Genomic DNA, 23548 nt, shown 5'->3' with positions numbered 1-23548 from the left:
TCGGTACAGAATTACATAACTGCCTGTGGTGTAGGTGGATGGTAAGAGTGGGAAGAGTGAAACCTATGAACAAGCCAGTGATCCTGAACACATAATCTCTCTGTTTGTGTAATGCGGAGAGTATTTTTGAATTTTAACTATTTATTATTGCACTGGACACCCTTAAATCCCTCTCAAGTTCTTGAATTTAGGGAATCACTACATTTGATACTGAATTTTAGGGTCCTTCCATCTTCAGAGGCACTGCAACAACCTATTTTTAGTCTGTTACTTTTTTTTTTTTTTTTTTTTTTTTTTTTTTTAGACTTATTTTCCCTAGCCATTTGTGGAGGTAATTTCAAAATCAACTGAGTCACCTCTGTGTATTTCATGAACTATATAGGTCATGCAGCTTATTTATAAGACTTGAGATTAATTTTCCTGCATTTGGTCCGTGGACTTAACTGCACTTTCCATTTCCTCAGGTGTAGCTATGCAGATGGCTGCTCATGTGTTTGTTTCCAAGCCTGCGAGGAGGAATTTGTTTAAAAGTACAAAGGTCATTCTGACAGACCTCATCTTTTCATGTCAGTGATTTTTTCCCCCCCTGTTCTCTGGTTCGCCCACTACACACCGCATATGGCAGAGAGGGGGAGATATTAATCATTTCACATGCAAGTTGTTGATCTACCTTAAACAAACTTGCACGTTTGGTCTGAGATTGTGTTGTGGCTTTAAAAGAATAGTTATTTGCAGAGAACAAATTGAAAACATTGTGCTTTAGCTAAAAGTAACCTGCTATGTGTCTCAGAATAAATAAAAATCTGACCTGATTAAAGTGCTTCCATCATGATGGTATCTTCCCCACTCTCTACCCAACACTTACACCCTGTGTCCAGCATTTGAACTACACCTTCACCGCCTGGATCAAAGCGAAGCAAAAGACAAAACGACACACAAAAAAAAGAGACTCTTTTGATTTTTTTATTATATCAAAATACAAAAATTTGAGAGGAAAATTTTGCATGGGACTAAGCATTTGAAATGATATGGTGACATGAATACAACACTGCTTTCATATTCTCACAGACATGCCATAGATAGAGCATAGATCATGTGCTAGGCCCATGTCTACGTCATGATGAGCCACCAGAAGTAAGCCTATGCATTTCCCTAAAGGCTTGTGACTGTGACTGTCACTATCCAGGCCACAGCTGGTAACAGGCCAGAGGGTTTTTACAGTTTTGTTTGTTCGGTATCTATTTATTCTGAAGAACAAAGTTCCATGGCAGTTGAACATGAAGAGTGAGTAAGACATGATCTCAGACGATACAGAATTCACTGGACAGCAGTGGCAAACAAGAAAACTAATACAAGTATTATACATAAGGCTTTGGTACAGCACCATACAGTATGAGTTAATTGCTCACAAAAAGTTAAGTGAAGCGTAATACCTGATGTGAATGACAATAACAGAATGACAAATCTGGAAAAAAAAAAATACAAAGAAAAACCATCAGGTTATCATTTTAAAATAAAAGTAAAAAAAAAAAAAAAGAAAGAAAGAAAGAAAGGAGTTATATGTTTTTGCTTTGAAATATTTACATATGAACATTGTCGAAACATGTTTCAATTGAGAGAACATCATGAAAACAGATTATGCACAAAAAAACAACATAATTCAGAATGTAAACATGTGATGTACAGCACAGAGTTCAATGGATGAAAATGATATGAAATGTAGTAAATTTTCTTCCTTTAAGCACTACTTGGTTTGCTTGAGTATGAGCAGTAGCTAAAACAGTCAACAATGTAGTGCTTATTGTAGCCTACGATAATAATACATTCTAGTTTCTCAGTGCTGGTACACATGAAAAAACAGAGAATATAGAAAATACTACATATTCTATTTTCTGTCCAATAACAACCAGTTTGGATGTCCATGAATGATTGCTAAATAGGCGTTTTGTATTGTCTCTACATGCAAGATTAATACAATAAAAATCAAATCGGTTCTAAGTATTATCCTACCAGCACCTAGTGATGCACTAAAAGCTGTAAGCAGAAAATTGGAAAACAAAACTTGATCTAACAGTACGTCCAAAGCAGCCCTCTTAAACACTGTACATGTTTTTGTTGAATATGCAAAAGAGCCCGGAAGACTACATCCATTTGTAAAATCCTACATGGAGAGGATGTATGAGTAATAGCTTTCCCAATACCTTTACTAGGAGATTCAGCATAAATACAAATGTGGTCTTGATGAATGCTCATGGCTATACTGTACAGTACTAGTAAGAGTTTTTATCATCAAAGGTGTTGAAACAATGTGGTAAGATTATGCCCCTGCAGTAGTGTGCTTGAAACAGTGCTGTCAAACCACTTGAGACCTATAGGAAGTGTGTGGAAAGATCCCCTCATGACCTGACCATGCTCTCAGATTCCCTCCCACTTGTTTTGTTGCGAGTGCCGACGCTAAATCTAAATCAGGTTACTGGTGGTGACAATCAGTTATGTTTCTCCTTTTAGGCTGGGTTAATATTCTCAATATCAACACAAAAGATATTTTAGAGAGGGTACCTTGGAAGCACAGACAGACATTGCAAACACACTATAGAAATAGGTCATCTTGAGTTCATTTGAATGTAGCATCACAAGTCTCTATTATTGAGGTTATACTAATATTTTGTTCAGTATTGTCTATCACTGTCATTACACCATGATACTGTCATGATAAAGACCTAGTGTCTCACGGAGCTAGATTAGTTTTGTCAAACACAGAGGACCGAAGAGTTGCTTGTGGAAAAACAAACAAACAAACAAACAAACGAACCAAACAAAAAAAAAATCTTAGACCTCTATTCTACAGCACCACAAAGTTAAACATAGCACCAAGTTGTAATGCTCAAAGCAACTATGCCCTAACACACTTTTTTTTTTCTTTATCAAACTAATGTAAACACAATTTCTTCCACAGCACATATTGTACATGACTATGACATGTCTGTGACTCTTAGAAAAGTTTCCTTCAGTTTATTTGCTTTGGACACCTGAAGGCAGGAGATCTCGAGTGAATCTACATGTGTGCTCATGAGAGGGGAAAATACTGTATTCCTTGTTCCAGAAAGGTTATAGAGGGCGACACGTTTCTGCTTCTAAAGCTTTTAGAATGGGCATTCACATACTATACATCAGAGAAAATACTACTCAACTTGTGCAGCCAGCGGGCTATGGCAATAATACATTGTACGGTACTAACATTTAGGTTTATTTTCTTCTGAGTTAAAATAACGTCTGCTAAAGTATGACAAACGAGGCACCTTAAAATGTTTTAAAAACATTGTCCACTTAAAGCCGTACTGTAAGCAAATACTTTTTATATATAATCTAATTTCTTTTTCCTTGGAATCCACCCATCTTTTCATACATCCTTATACACGGAACATCTTCCTGTAAAACATGGTTGGATTTATCTTTACAAATACAATACACACCATGTACAGTACATAACAAATATAGATTTTTTTTTAATCTCCCCCGTATCTTACATGAAACCAGTTCTTTAAGTAGAATATGCACTTTGATCCATCAAATTCTAGCAACTCACTTTCAAGCAGTCATCACTTTCTCACTTTTCAGAAGAGTTTGGGATTTCAGTGTAAGCAGAAATTGAATCAGTTCAATTCAGGTGGATATTCGTTAGAAAGCCTCTGATTTGTTTGTAGTATATGGAAATCTATATCTTGATATGTCTTTTAATGGCTGACCTAGCTTTAAAGAAGTAAAAGGAAAACAGTAACGATGGCGATTTGTTTTTTTGTAGCTGTTAAGAATGAAGGGAGCTTGGCTCAAAAGCTGTGTGGGCCCACCGGTTATTACTTCTTGTTCAGTGAATACAGGAATAACAGAGAGAAGTAAAACAATTTAGAGTTATTGTGCCAACTGGTCGTCGTGCCAATCACAGCCGCACTGTCAACAAAATAATGGGTCATTCAATGTACTGTGACATCGGGACATTCATTTCCTGTACAGCAAAACATACATTCATTATCGGTTAGTGTTGAAAATCAACAAACATACAGAGAGATAGCTAGCAAGTAATATACAGTTGTTAAAGAGATAAACAGTCAGGTTGGCCACCATTTAAATATTTCCCATTATTTGTAATTACAGCAAAGCTCCTCGGCAATAGTTATTAATGTTTGTTTTTTTTATTTTGTTTTTTTTTTTTTCCAACTTTATGAGGCAACTGCGATCAGCAGCTGTTGCGAAACATCAGTGCCTGCACCTGCTTTTTCCTTCTGCATGAATATTAACGTACAGCGCTCCTGTACTTCTCCACTCACATTATACGTACGCGCCGATTTATTTGCAATTTCAAATCTAAGCTTGAAGGCTTATGTTTTGTAACCCACAACAATTTTACTTTTCACTATTGTTTTCACGGGTATGATGGTTGTGTTCTAGTACTGAAATATACACAGTCAAAGCAGGTACCCATTTAAAATATATTTAAAAAAGTAATGCATCCTCTGAAGCATTTTCTCTCATGTGTCCTTGGCAGAGAAAATAAAACCGTAACACAGATATCACTGGAGTCCCTCACTCCCCGAAGAGACAGATATGAGAAGGCGAAGGAAAAGGCAGTTGATACTTAGATTAAAAAAAAGAGAAAAGGCAGAAAAAGGCACACAGAGATGTGCCACATTTCACAAATGATCCCGTATTAATGAAATACATACTACAATACACATCACAAGTCATCACCCTGTTCTAACCCTACAAGTCGAACCCCTTTTGAGCGTGTGAGTCCCAAATTATTTCAGTGAGACTGAAGGCTGTGGTCTGCGCCTTAACGTTACGCCACGATGACGAGTGTGAACACACACGGCCATCGAGCAGTAACGTCAAGACCGTGTCATCTGATGGTTGGTACTGGATAACAAATCAAAATAAACAAAACATGCCAGTAAAAACTGATAATAAAAAGCTTGGAAATCAGATAAACCTTAGGCCGTGTTATCCTGTCATGAGTGCGGTGTGTGATATAAACCTTTTTACCCATACGTTTCATATGCAAAAAGGTAAAGTACGTACAGTATACCACAAGAATTACAGCAACTCTGCGTTTACTCTGAGGTATATTTGTGATAAGAACCCTGTGTTTGATACTGACACTTTTTGTATTGTAGGAAAGGTAGACTCATGTCCCTGTCCAAGGACGCACCAGGCTTAACAGTACACTGTATCACTGAAAAACCGAAAGATATGGACCCCTCAATGATCAGTGAGTGAAAATTTTACGTGTTGTGACATATTCAACCAACACATTTTTATTACTGTAGGAGGAAGCTTAATTCCCTTGTTTTACTATTTATGTACATTATATATTTTCAGAGCATTTTCAAGTGAAATTCCTTAGAGACAAGTAGTGGTGACAACTCAGAAAAGCCATTGTTCTTGTCTTCAAACAAGTGGAAAGATGCCGGAGACAGGTTTCCAACCCTGGAGTATTCAGCTTGATGTTTCCCACTCCCATACAACGATGAGTATTAGAGATTAAAAGAAATGTATTAGCTTGATAGAGAGATCGGGGTTGAGGCGGGACGGAGGAGATGGGGGTCGGGGGGTTGTGGGGCGGGAGATCAGTTTTAGTCGAGTCCAATGGCTTGGCCTGTCAGTGACAGTGGTGGGCAAACGGGTCAGCGTAGAGTCCCATAATTTGGGCCCTCGGAGTCTGCACTGGCCAGAATGCCTGTCTGGTCCTCCTCAGACTGCCTGCGATGCAGGAAGGAGGTCAAATACAGATAGGGGTTCTTCTTGTTTTGCCTTTTCCTCTTTCTGTGGAAGTCGAGATGCTCTCCCTCTTGGGGTGTCTGAGATTGCTGCTGGGTCTGAGAGGCAGACACACCTGGTAGGGAAACAGAGAGTCAATAGAGCCATGCACCCACATGTTCCAGGTTAATCTGCTGCTGCTTTGTTCTGATTGTCACACCGACCTGTTCTCCTCCTGGAGGTTGTGTTGTTATTGTTGTTGGCAGCCACTCCCTTGGCTTTAGTAATACAGTGGTGTAGCAGTGCTGGTAAGCTCTCAGACCCGGCAGGATCACTAGACGCACCTAGAGGTTCCCTGAGAAGAGGAGAGAGGCACAGCATACAGTGTTTTACATTAATCCTGCAGCCACGCCTGCTACCTCCTCAAAGTGAAAAGCAAGAATGAGTCTTTTCAGTCCTATTTCCATCATATAATTTGATGAGCTCTTGTACTTCTAATGAGCCCTTTCACTAAGACGAATTTCCATTTCTACCTGCATTGATGGATGATAAAATTTAGACAAAGAAAGAAAGAAAGAAAGAAAGAAAGAAAGAAAGAAAGAAAGAAAAAAAGACAGAAAGATGGAAGGACAGAAAGAAAGATTGATTGATCAGTTCACATTGGCTGGCAGAGTACTTTATCAAATTATTGGCTTTTTGAGAGTTACTTCTCAAACAAACAATAATTTAAAGCCCCAATCCACAATTTATATCAATTCTGGTGACATGCATTGATTCTTGAGGGGCAAGATTTGATACAAAATATCACAAAGTCCTGCAACTTTCAGTTCTCATCACAACTCAAAAGCAGGAACATTTTGTAATAATAAACATGTGAACAGATAACTTTAGCTTTTTGTGCCCATTATATCGAGAGTTTAGTCAATAAGTGCACTGCACACTACTTGGGATTGGGCCTTTAAATAGTGACTGTTTTGGAAATGTGAGGAATATTGTTCTCTTTGCTGTGTAAAACCCATAAAATGAAAATAATTTCTGGAACTGTAAAATCTCTGTCCCCATAGTAAGGTGAATTCTGTGTTAAGTTCCTCCAATATCGCTGATTACAGTTTATCTTCTCTCAGTGCACGAGAGTCTTTCTGCCAGTTTTTTTAGGCGTCCTGGCATAGAAGTATATGTATGGAAAATAAACAGGAATCGCTTTTTTTGAAACCTGCAAGAACTATTTTCATTTCATGAGCGACATGCTAGATTGAATGGAAAATAATCAAAAGAAAAAAATCAGTCTATTACATATCACGTTACAATATCTTCATTGTCATGGTATGCAGTCTGTTTTAGAAATAGCTTTACCTCATACCGAATACTCTTGTTTTGTTGTCCATCTCTCATAGAAAGATGCGAACAAATTAATAATATCCAAATGACCTCACAAACACTAAACATGTAAGTTCAGGTTCATGAGGCTCAATGACAGCTCAATGTCTTTGCCTTTCAAAGAACGGAATACAACAGCGTCAAAACATGACTTAATGATTCATTAAGTCAAGTTGTTGTGCCAAACATGTATTGTTTCAAAAGGCATAGAAACACAAAGCTTTCAAGATGCTGTCCATCATTTGTCACTGTGGAGAGAGAGATTGAGAGCCATTAGCAGAGAGGGGGAGACAAATCTGAGAATTACAACAGTCCTGGACAGATAGAGCACATTTCCTTTATCACAAATACTGTGTGCAGAGGCCACAGCTTGTTAAGTATAGTACTTTTCAATAGACATGAACACTGTACAGCACACTTCCATAAACATGAACACTGCGTACAGAGGCTTCACCATGCTGACGGGAGGAGATGGCAGGAAGAGGAAATGGCCGTTAAAGAACAGTCACATGACAGGAAGAGGAAATGGCCATTAAAAACAGTCACATGACAGAAAACGAAAGCACTTAGGACAACAAATGTGACAAAGAATTTAGTTTGAGAATTGTTGTTATTTGTTTGGTCAAAGAGAGAGATTTAGAGAATGCATGCATGGCATTTTGCACATGGAACAAAACTTTAAAGGGGAATACTCCAGTCTATCAGTCATATGGGTCCTCTATTGATTCAAGGCTTTTTTTGTGCAGGGAAACATGTGTGTAGTCCACAATAACAGACAAAATCCAATGCTTCTCCACAGTCCAAAACCGCTCCCCATGTTGCTCACAAGCATAATTACTGTAGCCTACACTACAGCAGGCTTACTGTGCCTTGGATCTGTATTGAGAATGTGTCCTGCAACCATTACCATTAGCTGTACTTCACTTGAATCCAGTACAGAGGCACAACCCAAAGCGATTCCCCTTTAAAGGAGAGAGTGATTAGAGCCCTCCCCCTGCTGACCCCTCCCCTCTCAGACATGGGTCCGACCCTTACCTATTGCGGCGTAGGGGACCGGGTCACAACAACGCTGCCCAGATAGCTGAGATCAATCAAAAACAAATCAGGTCAAGACCCTTACCCTGTATAAAGCAGCAGCCCTAAATGCTACTTTCCCACAAAGGCCAGTGATATTGCAGGAGCAAGTCCCTGCTTGATGGCTCAAGCTATGTTCGCATTTTGTAGCATTCAAAGAGGGTGGTGAGGTGGGTGTGAGGGGGCGCAGGAATGTGTACAGTATAGAAATACTATGGGATACAGCTGTATATTTCTCAGGCGCCTTTGTATATCTGCAAAGGCCTTACAAAACATTTCCTGGATTAATAACAGGTACATGTGGGCTTTGTTCTCCCCAAATATTGGATGAAATTGAAATTTAAAAATTGCCCTTCCACTCATGTCTAATGCTGTTCCTAATTAATAAATAAATAAATAAATAAATAAATAAATAAACTGGCTTAAACTGAGGTAGCATAGTATCTCTGATTTGTTTAGGTTAATATAACATAATAAGACGTACATAAATGTTTATCAAATATGAAGTGGTTATGATGTGTCTTCACACATTCCATTTTCACTTTTATGATTTTACTGATTTAGAATTTCACACTTCAGCAAATCTAATTTAAACCTAGCTACAAAAAAGATGCCCAATTTCAAAGTGCTGCAGTGGGGGACAGAAAAAAAAATATATGGCACAGCCTAATACCAGTAACTGTTAGTTAATAGGTTTTTTCCTCCTGTCATCATACTTTTATGATATTTATATTTCTGCTTGCATCATAAATAAATATGCTTTTATGAGTTTTAGATACGAGACATTAAATCAAAAGGACAATATTACAGAAACTAAAGATCAAATTCACCTTTCACATGCCATTGAATCGTCAAGATTTAGGAACTGTCATTTTTATGAACTGTAAATGTGTGCTAAATGCAATTACATGCTTTCTGCATATTACTGTAAAATATGCATCTTTGCTATGCCTAAATAAAAACATCAGGTAAAACTGTAGATAAATACTGAGGAAATTTAGAATAGAGAGCTGATGAGGAGAGAAGTCTCCTCTGTAAATAAATATGTGACTATTCTCTACTGGAATGGATCACCTACCCTGAGGCTGATATCTGGAGCTGAGAGGGCTCTGAGGGTAGCATCTCCTCCTCTGTCCTTCTCTGGGATGGCCTCTGCCCGAAAACATCCCTGCCCTCCTCAGGGGGAGAAGGGGACTGGGAGGGGTAACTGGCTGCAGTGGAGGCATAGGACATGTGGGCGTGGTAACTGGGGCTCGGCTGCCTGGCACCCTGGCCCTGAGTGGGAGAGGTGGTCAAGGAGGACCTCCGGGAGAAACTGACAGTGGCCGAGGGCTGGAGGGTGATCTCGGGCATCTCCAGAGACCGAGAGGTGCGGAGGATGCTAGGACGGGGAGGGGGCCGCACTAAAATATCTGGGGAACCTGGCTGGGTGCTAAGGGGGCTTTGCGAGAGTGGAGAGAGACGGGAGGGCTGGAGGACTAACGGGGGGAGGCTGGGGTCTGCCCGGCGCCCTGCCCTCGGGCTGAGCCAGGACTGAGGGCTACTACTGGGGGCTGTGCTTGGGCTCCCTGCACGGGCTGCCGGGTCAGGGTAAGGCAACACTGGTACACCCACACCGTGGGCCGTGTGTCTGAGCTGGCCGAGACTCTGGGCCTGTTGCATAGCTAAACGCCTAACCGGAGGCCCTGGGGGCCTGTCTCTGCCTGGGGGAGCCACAGGGACCTCCAGCTGCAGGAGTCCAGGGCTAGTTGGATCCTTTAGGGGAGGGAGGTGCAGGCGGCTAGGGGGGAGAGAGTGAGGGGGGTATGGGGGTGGCTCGGGGAGGTCCTGGGGATGGTGTAAGGGATGGTGAGGTGGGTATATGAACCGTGGACCCTCTAGACCCAGGAACGGGAACTCATGTGGCTGCCAGCTTTCAGGTGAGCGAGGAGGAGGGCTGTGTGTGTGAGACAGAGAATGGCCAGAGGCAGTGTACTGATGGTGCTCCATCTCTCCACTCTCCTCCGGGATGGAGGGGTAACCAAATGGCCCCTCGGCGGTGCCTGGGGGGGAGGACAGAGCAGAGCTACGCGGGCTGATGTCAGGCATGTAGAATGGTGGCGGAATCCCTGATTCACCGCGGCTGCCTAGATACCCATAGAATGGGCCTTGGGGAAAGCCCCTGTAGCGGGAGGCTGGGGCCTGCCCCGAGGCGTGAAGCACACTGCCCTCCGCAAAGCTCATACCTTCCATGGGCCTGTGTAGGCGGGGGCTGTAGGTGGGGGGCTGCGTTGACTCCAGGCTGGAGGACGTTGGGGAGAGCTGGGGCCGCAGCGTGGGCATGATGGGGGGCAGAGGCCCGGGATCAAAATCATTCTCCTCGTCAGACTGCCGGAACTCGGGGTACATGTCAGACTCCTCTGCGAAGGGGAAGCCCTGGATGCGGCGGGGTGGTGGGCTGGTTTCCATGACGAAGCGGCCATCAGGCCCGCGGCTTATCAGCTCAATAGGCGTGGTGACCTCTGCCTCATGTTTGGACACGCTGTATTTCTTGCTGGCTATGGCACGCTTGGTTTTCTTGTAGAAGGAGAGCTCTTTTTCCTTTTCTCGCTGAGGGCTAGGCAGCTTCCTGACGTACAGGCCTGGACCTTGGGAACCCTCTGAAGAAAGAGAGCGGGGCCGAGATGGAGGGGAGCTCTCTGGACTTATCTTCCCTGACGATAACCTAACAGAGAAAACACAGACAAAAGACTCGGGTATTATTTAACAAACGCCTAACGAGACCTTAAGGGAAAGGGAAACTACAAGGGAAACTTAAGGGAAACTACAAGTATTAAATATGAAGATAAAGAACTTAAGTACAGCTAATTCTGTAGCAAGTTTCCATAGAGATTTACTGCTGAGCTAAACAGATGAGACAATACACAGCCGTAGCACTAAATCAAGGCAGCCATAATGAACTGCATTGTGAAAATGATCAGCTCATGGTGGCGGCAGCATCCTGATAGGACTGCAGCTAATGAACCAAGCCAGAGTGACGGGATGACAGGAGAACCAACTACGCAACCATGACAACCGTATCACAGGTACCAATTTGCAGGTATCACAGAGGCCAATTTGCATATGCTGCACCAAAAGCTGATGTGAGAAAAGCAGATGACATCTAACCAGGCCTCATTTGCCCACACCAGGAGCAGCATAGTCAACATTACTATGTCACCGGATCAGTAGTTACATAGATACATACATGTATTAAGAGAGCATATACACAGTACTGTACATGCAGCTGAGCCAATGCATATTTAAACTCTGTATGGTGTGTGAAAGTCTGTGCATGCAGTTAGGCCAGCAGTACACTGAAGCGAATACTCATTGTCAGTTGATCATTTCTATGCAATGCATTAACCATGCAGCCAAGCCAGTGCAGCGCAGCACACTCTGTATTTTGGTGCAGGCAGGCACTCACAGGGGGCTGGCGGGGGCAGGCAAGTAACTGCTCCTGGCAGGTTCGTCCCAGCAGGGCTCTACCCCTGGCAAGGGGGTGAGAGGAGGCCTGCGATGGGAGACAAACGACATGGGCCTGGTTCATCTTTTGCTATGCTAAGACTCCTTGCCAGAAGGACTAAGTATGGATTCCCTGACCTGCCTGGACTGCCTAAAAAAAAATAGACAAAAACTTTGACTCTCTACTGAGTCTAATCACAAGTAACAGTTAATCTGGAATGGAATTTCACAGAACATTTGTCACAACTGGTTTTCTTTTGATACTGAAATGCAGTTATACACATACATGACAGACACACATACAACACACAGAGCTGATATTGTACATTAAATGTGCAGCTTCAATGATACACATAAATGGTTAATGTTTTAACACTAAACATCATGCAGAAAGCAGACAGCCTTTGGAGTTAAAGAATTCAGATAGATCAAAAGTCAATATAGAGACTACAGCTTTGGCTGTGCTTAAAATGCTGACTTGACTATTCTGAACTCTCTTCAATCTGCCCCCGATCCGCTAGAGGTTGCTACTATACATGTTCCTGCACGACTAGTACCAGCTCGGGTCAATAATCACTGTTTTGCTTCTTCCACCTGGTTTTCTTCTGTATGTCTACCGATATTTTACTTCATCCAGGATATAATTAGAATTCTTTTATACAAAAACTTCCTCTTACTCAAAAGCACTGAAGAATGTGTGCTGCGTAAAATAGGCAATCCCACTAAAAAGGTAGTGTTTTGCTAGCAAGTTGCCAGCTACTTCACAATGAAAGTTTACTACTGTATATTACTCAATTGTATGCTGTGTAACAGCACATCGCAGGGGAGAGTTTTTGAGAAACATGTAAGATGCATAATAACATGCACAATACTAGCCACCTCTGGTGGACTGCAGGGGCTCTAGTGTTGGCTTTGGCGGCTACAAGCTACTTACGGTGACTCTATGCTTTTCCTGAAGTGTGTCACCGACAAGGGAGGATCTACAAAGACAAAAAAAGAAGAAATTTAGTGTGTCTTGTGTGATACATCATGTACAGTAGTGTGTATTGTGTGCAGTGTCAGAGAGGAGGGCCAACCTGGTTTGCGTTTGAGTTTGCGGCGGTGTTGCTTATTGACAAAGCAAGCTGCTAGAGTGCTAAACAGTACAGCTGCTGCCAGGAAACAGATAGTTGCCACGACGCCCGCCACCACAGGTCGTGCCAGCCCCTCCTCAGCCACCTCTGCAGGGGGGAAGGGATCTGATGAGGCGGAAGTAAACCAGTTTAAGAGGGGCAGGTGAAACCTAGCGGCTACAGCGAGGGACAGTCTCAAAGCTATTCTTCAGAAGGACCTTACACATAGACAATTTGTTAGATGAGTCAAAAATCTAAAAATGCAGTATTTCAAATACATATTGCATTTATAATACGTGTTTTTCCATTGTAATGCTGATGTTTAGTTTGTGATATTTCCTTGTGTAGAAACTGACCTGTGCTAGACACTCCCACTACGTTGCTGCTCTCACTGATCAGGTCGTCCATGACAGCCATAACCCGGAACTCATACCAGGACTCCTGCGAGAGAGAACCCAACACACTCGTTTTAAGACTGTCTCACATGTGTACAATTCACTACTTCATGACTAAGCACATCTGATAGACAAAAAGCCCTTCTTCACAGTGTTTTGAAAAGTGACACATGATGATAATGATGATAGCAATTAATGCTATTATTATTATATACTATGATTATTATCAGTATTATTATGCCTATCTTTGGGCTCCATAGCAGGAGCATGGAAATTTGAGGCTAGTTTAATAACTAAAAATGCTTACATATTGTTATTTGGTTATTTGATTTATTTAAGTATTATAAACTACCTTTGTGTGAATTTGAGCAAGGCAGAGTCTATGGGTGAGCTGTGATTGAAATACCCTGAAATGCAAAGAGGCCGGCAAGAGGAAATGAAACTGGCCAGAGTCAGTGTGTATATAAATTTCATTCTCTTAGAAAGCACCGCAGATGATGAAGAATGTGGATTACATAGAAAAATGACCTCTTAATTCAATATAATGTTATGGCCACAAGAGAGGAGAGAAAAACGCTGGATGCCACCTCAATGCAAAGCGTAGCCATGTATTAACTGCTTTATCCGCACAAAAACATTAAGCAGCATAAACAGAAAAAGAAAACACTGTGATTAGCTTGTATATTTATTACAGGATCAGCAATGCATTTCAAACGTAGGGCTCTTCCTCAGGCAGGATGGATAAATTATCCACCTTTACAATAAGTGGCTCCCGAGTTTTTATCCTCACAAATACTTTCGGCATCAGGGAGAAAATGTTTAGGGATTCTGAACCTCAACTCCTCAGTATAATACACCTTAAAATTAGACAGTCAATTAGCCAATAAAACCTAATTCCCATGGCGTCAATTCTAAAAAAAAAAAAAAAAAATGTCTGACTGTACTTCTTGTATTTAGCTTCAAACAAAAGTTTTTGCTAAATGATGTCATGTAATTAGTGGGCAATTTGAGGGCCAATGAGGGGGGATGCCAGCCTCCTGGTTAGCAAAATGACCAAAATGCATCCCCTTGTTAACCTGCTGTACCCCCTCTGTATCCCCTCGTAGCAGAGAATGGTTGTTTAGTTGAATATGAGCCGACAGCTCTGAAATATCAGCAGCCTGACTGTGCTGTGTATTGATAAATCCATGGCGCTGTCCGTGGTGCTGAAGTAGCAGATGAATTTGTCATTGTGCCTTTTTTCTGTTGGTCCTGCTCTTCTGTTATTTTCTCTTCTGTTATTTTCTGTTATTTTCCTCTTGGATCTCTTAACTACATACTAAAAATACTCAATTCTATTCATGATCAAAGTGACAAGCGGCAGCGTGTAGTTGTGGAAGACACATTGCTGCCTGTAATATTCCTGCGATATTCCTTTAATATTTCAGTAGCATCTGTGCTGCTGAAAATACACCCCAGACCAAGCCACCTCAGTAACAAAAAATATTAGGGGAAACACGACGACAGATGTAGTTTTTGCTATAGATGTTCAGTGTAACCCGAGAGTGGAGCAGGTAATGTGACTGATGAAATTAACCTGCACTGACTACACCACACCCGGCTGCAACAGTTACATAATAAGAGGTCATAACACTTAAAAACACAATTATAAGAAGACAGTTGTACTAGGGAGAGAGGGATGATAACTGGATCATCGCTCCTATTAGGCCATGACATCTGCTGAAAAATGACAAATCACCTACTGTATGTCATATCATGTTAAACATCAAGTACTTGTTTGTGTCAAAATGCGTACAAAGCTCACCTGAACAAGGTCTCTGGCTATGAGCTCAGTCTCAGTGGACGGGATCAGGTCGTCCAGGACTTCCCATCTCTCCCCGAGGCGGAACTCCATGATGTAGCGGTCGATGGGTGAAGAGTGGTTGGCTGGAGGGAGCCATGTGAGGAGGACACCGTGCTGGGTGCGATTGGCTGTGAGGCACCGTGGTGGAGTAAGAAGCACCAGTGGTTCTGGGGTACTCAGAGGAGAGCCTGTGGAGGAGAACACAGACACAACACAACTTAACACAAATTCAGACATGGTTCAGACAGAAAACTCTTGAATGGTGTGCTGCAGTAAAATGCTCCGAGAACCAAAATGTGGTCAAAACTGCAATGACTAACTTGAGTCAAAGCTCAGACACTGATGGTTGTTGAAGATGGAACTGTGTCCAAAAACTTTTTGGCGACAAATAAACGGCACACTGATGCACTTGATAAGTTTTGTATGCCCTGAGAGAGTTGAGTCACCCAAACACCGAACCACAACTGAACCCTGTGTGTGCCTGAATCCTGCCACAACTTTCTCTTGAGTGTATACTCCCAACTTAAATAAAGAATAAAAATGTTAAAGTTGTATGGACTACCCACTATCTCTCTGAAATAAATAAATTCTTTAAATGGAGAAATTTTCTTTATCAGGCATATAATGCTGAATAGAAATATATATGTATACACCTTCTGCTGTAAATTAGTCCATTTCACAATTTTACCCAAGGGTCAAATATATATTTATATAAAACATGACCTAACCAAAAACTGAATAAGAAATCTCTTGAATGTCATGACAGACTGCCAATTTCTTGACATTAGAGGCATTGCACAGCAGTAAACAGCAATGTATCATAAACATAAAAACTACTCTGTGAGCTAGGTGCATTAACTTTAACCAATCAGTTTTTCAAAATCCTGCTTTGTCGCAATGCAGAGTGGGGTTGGAATTTAAGAAGTCTAAAACAAGGCCATAAATATTAGGAAGTTGTCCTCTTCAAATCGTTGGGATCGATCTTCCTTAAAACACCAATTTTCAGGTTGGTTTCACGGCTTTTCTTGCTTTTAAAAATCCATGGAGTGTCACACTCTCAGTGGTGTGTGGTGAGATGCAAAGCATGAAGCAAGAACAATCACTCTTCATAGAGGACATCATGGAGCTTGCAGACCAAAAAGTGTTTTAATAATTCATTAATTGCACAATTCCTCACAGCTCACACTTTGATTGGTTCATAGTTCGCTCATATATCAGTTTCTCCATTGTGAGTTAAAGGCAGAGTGAGCGTTAATCTGCATGTTTTACAGTGTGATCCTGCACTCAGTTGTGAAGGGCGGTTCATCAGTAAGCACGGCCTGGCTTCTTTCATGAAGCGCTAGATTCAGACTGCGTAAAGTTTGAGCCGTTCCTATTCAGACGCAGAGTATTCAATGCATGCACTGAGGATTTTGGGTGTGCCTCGATTTGTGCAGGGGTTTATGTGAAGCCTTGTGTTTTCTGTCCCTTCCACTGGTAAAGAGGAAAATCAGGCCATGGATTTTTCTCCCTTTATGCATTTTTGCTGAGACGTTACTTTTAAATGCCATGCGCCTTTAATTCAGTTTCAGTTACAATGACGGTGCACAGAGACTGAAATGGCAACATGCCCTTGGGATATAAATTGGATTAAAACACAATAAAATAAACTTGAAAAACAAATGTGAAATTTGTGACCCTAAAATGAATATGGTATTTAACAAAAATAAGGTCCATATCAAAAAATGAGTTTCTTAATGACAAGCCAATCTTCACTTGCATTGCTCCACTGAAACCTGTTACCTCAAACAACACAGGAGGGATGTCAGCAGTGGAGTCTGGCTCTGCAAATCAACTCAGTTAAATAATCAAAGTCCTATCCATGTGCATGTTGCATGTCTCTTAATTTCTGCAAATTGAAATTATTTCTTGACACCCTCTGTGTACCTTTGCACTGCACTAGTTTCCTGGTGATCCCAGAAAAACTCCAGCACATAAATGACAGGATACATCATGATTGCCTGTGTGTTGAATGATTAAATCATTGCTTGTTGGTGTGCTTATTTGTGTGCAAACTTCTTGTTTTACATAATGCAACTAATGCGTGCACTAGGTATATCCTAGAGTTTTGTGTGTGCAGGAAGTCATGGTCTGAAGGTCTAAATCCAAAGCAACTATATATATGTATACATAGTTGCTTTGGATTTAGACCTTCAGACCTTCAGACCTTCACACACACACACACACACACACACACACACACACACACACACACACACACATATATAATGCATACGTTTACATTCCCAGTTTAGGTATCACTAGAGGGCAGTATATTCCATATCAGTTTTTGATGGGATTACAAATAGTGTCTCTTCCAAAGACCGATAAGCAGAGGGAAAAAAGGCCTGATAGTTGGGAGGGATGCTCTAGTTAACACCCAGGAACTCTGTAGGTTCATCCTCCTATCAAATGGCAACATGGATGGTGAAAACACCTCATCTTTGGATGTGTGCTGAAGGCAGTATCACCGGTACCCACCTGCAGTGTTGACTGTCACAACTTCGCTGAATGGGCCTGTGCCCAGTTTGTTTTGTGCCAACACACTGAACTGGTACTCTGTCCTAGGCTCCAGCCCTGGCACCACCAGCCATGTTTGAGCACCAGACACTGGCATCGAATGCCAGTCATGAGGCCCAAAGTCTATTCTCTTTGACCTGCACGACAGAAAACGGATAAAGACAGGAAATTATTACTTGTTTAAGCAATACAATGTCAGGGTAAATATTTTGGTATGTTTACAGCTGTTACAGGCCATATGATCAGGTCATGCTGAAGATGCATTTTTCTTGGGACCACAAACTGGTTTTATAGCTGTTTCTGGCTGATCTCAATAGGAAAAAAAAAACACCATCATTATGCTGGCTCCCATGGCAAGATGAAAATTCTCAAAATTAGTCCTCATGTTAAAAAAAGATCAAGAGTCTGATCACAGCCATGATGCAATAGCTCCTTGAGCAGTTCACTGCCATTACAGCCCACTCATCTATCGTCCCTAAGGCTCTCAGTAGTGGTGATTCCTGTTCAGAGGCTTTTGATAACCTAATTTTATACTTAAAACATTCAATGGTTTCAGTTTTTGTTTATAATCACTGACAACAGAGGACAATTTGTGACTATTCAGATAAGACAAAATGATCCCCATGGGTAAATAGCATTGCTGCTGCAGCAAAACAGCACAAAGGTACAGCAGTGAAAAAACATTTTTAAAAAAAAGGAATATATATAGTGAATGGGAGGTACATTTTCACTTGATTTTTATGTGCATTTTGTTTGTTGTTGTTAATTGAAATAATCACTACTGACTGTTGTAGAATTGATTTTAGGACAGAGCAGCGTCTAATTATTTTTGTCCATGGTGTGTGTGCGTGTGTTTTTGTGTGTGTGTGTGTGTGTGTGTGTGTGTGTATGTGTGTGTGTACAAAACAAACCACTTGACTGTACCATGTAGTTTATTATGTTTCTTTCAAGGATGTAAATTGTTCTCCTTTAGGGTGTAATTATCACTTAACTAGGTAATTAGAGGGCTTTGACTCACAAATGCACAATGTTAACTGTGCAAAAGAAAAGTTTGCCTAATGGTGGTGGGATATGACTGTTAGCTATATGACTTGCTACAACAACGTTTAGGCCGCTTCACTCTCGCACATCCAAAAATCGAACACTGCGCCTGTCATGGAAACCAACATGTACATAAAACTGTGCCTCCATAGCCCTTCATGTATGGTGCTTAGTAGAAGGCTAATGCAATGATTTCCCATTATGTTCCATTACTTTCCCAGTATACAACATGAATTATGCACATGCTTATCCTCTAACTACCGTAAAAAAATATGCCATGTCAAAACATTTTTGCCGTGAGGACATGACTGAAGTTTATATTTTATTATCACCACAGAGGAGGGAAGGGAAAAAAAAACAATTGCTTCCATGCTGAACTGGCCTGATGACCCCCAAGCAGTCTTTTCACATCCTCAGACCATCGATTTTAAGTAAACTAAGTGCACTCACACTGGACCGTACCACACAGAGAATGTCTGTTCGAAGCCGCCATCATAACCTGGTTCCCAGGACACATTAGCAGAGGTTGTTGAGGGCAATACGTGGATATTGCCAGGAGCATGTGGGCTGGTGCCTGATGATTTGAGAGAGCGAGAGAGAGAGACATAAACACACAGTACAGTTGTCAGTTTATACTATAATTCAAAAGTAGATACCAATAATCACTATTTCATAATCACTTAAAGGCTGAACAATATGAGAAAAAAATCCTATTATTATTATCCTAATATTTTGACCACAGGTTTTAATGGTAATGATCATTTTTGCATCATAATTTTCATTTCTCGTTGAAAAAAAGCAATAAAATGATGATGATGTGATTTTTCCCAGGATATTTAGAAAAGAAACATGTTTTCTTCTGTCTGGAGAATGCAGTTTGTAGGGCATCTCTGTAGCACCACAGTACTTCATTTACAATGCTATTTTGTTACACATTTTCCGTTTGCCAAAAAATGCAGCACCAATGCAATGCAATGCAATGCTGCAATTTGGATATTGCAGATGGCCATACTGTAATTTTGATAATGTTTCGATTCATTGCTCAGCCCTAAATCCCTTACAGCCCTAAATCACTTGTGCTGTCAATATGTTCATTTGAATTTTGGTAACTGAGAGTCTGACTCACACTGATTGAGTTCAACCAAAGTCCAAAAAATGCACCATCATCCGAGTCAAATGAAGAACATTTTGCTCTTCTCTGCTCTGCTGCATAATGTGTCTGCCTGCTCACGGGATGATATCATGTTGGCTGAGGTGGTGACCAGAGTAAGGTCAAGTTCAAGAGCAGCAATGCTGTTTGTGGCTGCGAAACATCCCACCCACCTAACAGCTGTGCTGCGTGGCCTAAAGCCAGTTTCTCACAGGGATAAAAGGCAGACCTGAACCTGGTCTGAGGAACCACAGCTGTCTAGTCCGCAGCCCTGTGACACCTGTCAGCTGAGGGCTAGTCACCAGGAGACTGGTTGAACGCTGCCAGCTGCGCTATAATGACTCCATAGGTCCTGGGGCACTGGGGCACTGGGGCAGACTGACTGATTTGCTCACATGTCACACACACACACACAAAAAAAAACACACTGAAAACCACACACATAGATACACACTTATAAGCATGTGATGAAAACACTGAAACACTGAAGACTGCACTCATTCACTGACACTTTGCATAAAAACTTTACACAAACAGTTTGGTCATTCAAAGTGGCTTGCATTACTGCTGCAAGAAACATGCATTGCTGCAAGTTAGGCTGGTGAGAGAGAGTTCATGCAATTCATGCAAGAATCTCAAATCCGATCAGAGAAGGCTACAATTATAAAGGGCACATTAGGGGGCGAGGGCACCGGCTTTAGTACAATTTCTGTTTGTAACGTTTGTAATTGGTGTTGAACAGGGTTATTTGCTAACACAGTGCTCTTTTTGATGGCTTACGTGTATCACAAGTTGATTTGCTTGAATCTCTTAGTGAATAAGGCTAAAAGGCACAGAATTGACCTCATAATGCATTTTCAGTGAATCTGGGTCTAAGCTTTTTTTAAACTTCATAATCCCTTTACTGTTATCTACTGTCTGTGCTTATATCAATACCCAGTCAGTCCATTTGAGAATACACATGTCTAACGTCCAGTGCCTCAGGGCTGAGACAAAACCACAGTGGGGTGACAGTGTTTCAACAGGGGGTGCCATACTGCAGATTAGAGTTTTAAATCTACTTTGTAAAGTGACTATAGCCATAGAGATAACATCACATGAAACTTTAATGATCCCCAAGGGGAAATTGGGAAGAAGCAAAGAGCTGGGGGGGAATCAGAGTGCATTCCATTTCATGCAAGCAACTCAAAAAAAAAAAAAAAAAAAAAAAAAATCAGCAAAGGGGGATCACTACAAAATCAAAATCACTATGAAAAGTAAACAGCGTAAAACAAAGTTAAGCTCTGGCAACTGTGTGGATTGTTTGTACCAATAACTAGGAGACGCGTGCTGGCAGTGATGCTTGTGACCACATTGGTGGCTACACACTCCCACTCCCCATGGTCCTCCTTGCTGAGGGACAGAAACTGTAAGCTGCCGCTGGGTAGGACATTGTGCTTACTCTTGCTAGGCTTCCCCACCTTCAAGGAACATGAAAAATACAATTACACAGCAGCAGTGAGCTTACAAACAATGTATTTCAGGACATGGAAGGTAAAACCAGGAACAAGCAGAGTCACTGAATTGGTTTTTCTGACTTTTTTTTTTTTTTTTGAAAATATTTGTCTACTGCACCTTTCTCCAGGTGATGGTTGGTATCTCAGGGTCTCCAGAAGCAGCACAGGGGATGACTAGCTCTCTCCCAGCCTCCTGACGGTACTCCCCCCCAGGCCTCACATTAAAGTAAGGGGGATCCTTGACACACAAGCATACAGTACATGTGCACATGACATGATATATGTGCAGATAGATCAGCGCATGTTGAAGCATTAAGAAACTGAGCAGCAGAAAGTACAAACTGGGTAGAGATGTACCTTTAGCACCAAAGTGGCAGGGGGGGACATGCCCATGGTACCTAGGGCGTTGTAAGGCACACAGGTGTAGGTGCCCAGGGAGTCTTCTGTGGCCTCCGCCACCCGGATACTTCCATCTGGCATCAGGCTCCAACCAGGGTACTGAAACAGAGGAGAAGAGCATCACTAAGAGTGGATGATTTCAACATTTTTTTTTTCGGTTTTGTAAAGTCTTGGCAGCCCACACTTCTTCCTTTTAGGAGCTTACTGAGAGGAAAAAATCTTTTTAATACCATTTCCATTTAAATCAGTCGAATTAATCCTATTTTAGCCAGGCAAACTGAAGCATGCATTTCAAAGCAGCGTGGCCCTTGCCCAAACAGGAGCTCATATCACTCAGTGACCTCAGCAGTAACAGCAGGAGATGAGGAGCTCTGAGCAGAGACAGGCTACTGGCGGTAATGTCAGAGCATTTGAAAAGTATGCTGCTCTTAGAGCTCTCAAGAGAGCAAGAGAGTTAAGCTGAAATGGTAAGCATAACATGAATATATTCATTACAGCTGATGGTTGAAATCCAAGCCACGATGACTAGATAGCTACTCAGTAATCTTTCACTGAATGAAACAACTTGACAGCTCAAATAATCCATGTGCTTAAATCAGTTTTATCAGCACAATAAAAAAGCAGTCACACTGATGAACCCAGGAAAGCAGAAGCATTATTTTTAAGTAGCAAAGAATATAGCTGCGTTCATCACTTGAGGCAACATCAAGCCCTTCTGTGATTTGTTGTTTGGTACTTACTTTACCTCAATGCCAACTGAGCACTGTCTGTGCCCACAGCCACATTAATTCACACAAGTCTGCACAAATCTGCTGTTTGTCTATTAAAAAATATATAAGAAAGCTCAAGCTAGGAAACTTAATTAAAAGGGAAACTATCATGCATGCATCTTAATTTACTGTATCATCATCATGATGAAATGCACAGATGCTGTGAGGCTGAACTGAACCATTTCTATTTTGAGGGATGTGCCAAATATACAATACCACACCACCATACCTCTAGTAGATTTAGGACCCATCTTGAAATTCCAATAATTTACAGTGACTGGAGTTATTTGTTATAGTACCAACAAATACAAAAAAGCTAAAAACATAATGAAATCTGGAATTCAAAACACAGAAATGTATCAATTACAGCGATTGACTGATAAAGGAACTGGCTGTGGAGTGGAGGTTTAACATCTGGACATGTAAATGAAGCCCTGCGGCAGACTGACCTTCTCCACTCGGAGAGGGTAGCCGTCTTTTTCCCACTTCACTGACGTCACAGGTGGGTTGGCATCCACCGGGCAGCGGATGACGCCTGGCAGTTTCCGTGGGACGTAGATGACCGGGGGCATATTGATCACTCGGGCAGGGTCTGTTTAACAGTTGGAGCGGTTGGTGTTTTACAGGTAAATGATCAATAACATCTGTGTGAAATACGATACAATCCAATTTGTTTAGAAGTTTTGCAGCAGATGTAAAATGTCCTGTAACTGGCTGCTGGCGTAATCCTTGACATCAAAGATAAGAGCCTATTTTGACTGAAGGTTGATGACTGAGCTAAAGCAGCGAAGGCACCAGTTTCATCATTTTGAGGCCAATGATGAAATCGGTGCCCGGGCTGCAGTGCTGCAGATCCCCTTCTCTCCCACATACTGTAGCGAAGAAATCAATGACCAACAGCAACTTGGGAGCAAATTAGCATAGCCAACACACCAGGGCTGATGATAGAAAGTCAGATGGCCCGGAGCGGCATTTCTCTCTCATCAGTCTCAGCTGATGAACAGAAAGGTCACCATTTCAATTCATTCAGGGCACATTTAGGCAGCCAGACTCAAAGGAAGCAGGATAAATAGAGTCTGTGCTGGGCTGAGGACA

At 41.6% G+C, this 23548-nt stretch overlaps 1 protein-coding gene across 1 annotated transcript in view; it reads right to left on the bottom strand.

Annotated features, from left to right (window-relative positions):
* Positions 1 to 949: 949 nt before the first annotated feature.
* The window catches only part of igsf9ba (immunoglobulin superfamily, member 9Ba), a 64391-nt gene continuing 41792 nt past the window's right edge, over positions 950 to 23548 (bottom strand). Inside the window, exons 8-21 of the mRNA XM_030067420.1 lie at positions 22903 to 23045; positions 21642 to 21782; positions 21403 to 21522; positions 21098 to 21248; positions 19089 to 19212; positions 17559 to 17734; positions 15000 to 15226; positions 13157 to 13241; positions 12765 to 12926; positions 12623 to 12668; positions 11651 to 11737; positions 9284 to 10909; positions 5979 to 6109; positions 950 to 5890 (exon numbers count right to left, since the gene is read on the bottom strand). Coding sequence (XP_029923280.1) covers positions 5682 to 5890; positions 5979 to 6109; positions 9284 to 10909; positions 11651 to 11737; positions 12623 to 12668; positions 12765 to 12926; positions 13157 to 13241; positions 15000 to 15226; positions 17559 to 17734; positions 19089 to 19212; positions 21098 to 21248; positions 21403 to 21522; positions 21642 to 21782; positions 22903 to 23045 — 3428 coding nt within the window. The 3' untranslated portion in view covers positions 950 to 5681. The remainder of the gene's footprint in view (positions 5891 to 5978; positions 6110 to 9283; positions 10910 to 11650; positions 11738 to 12622; positions 12669 to 12764; positions 12927 to 13156; positions 13242 to 14999; positions 15227 to 17558; positions 17735 to 19088; positions 19213 to 21097; positions 21249 to 21402; positions 21523 to 21641; positions 21783 to 22902; positions 23046 to 23548) is intronic.

The sequence above is a fragment of the Myripristis murdjan genome, chromosome 13 (genome assembly GCF_902150065.1).
Source record: "Myripristis murdjan chromosome 13, fMyrMur1.1, whole genome shotgun sequence".
NCBI lineage: Eukaryota > Metazoa > Chordata > Actinopteri > Holocentriformes > Holocentridae > Myripristis > Myripristis murdjan.
The sequence above is the reverse complement of the archived record's forward strand: the minus strand, read 5'-3'. Positions and strand labels throughout refer to the sequence as shown.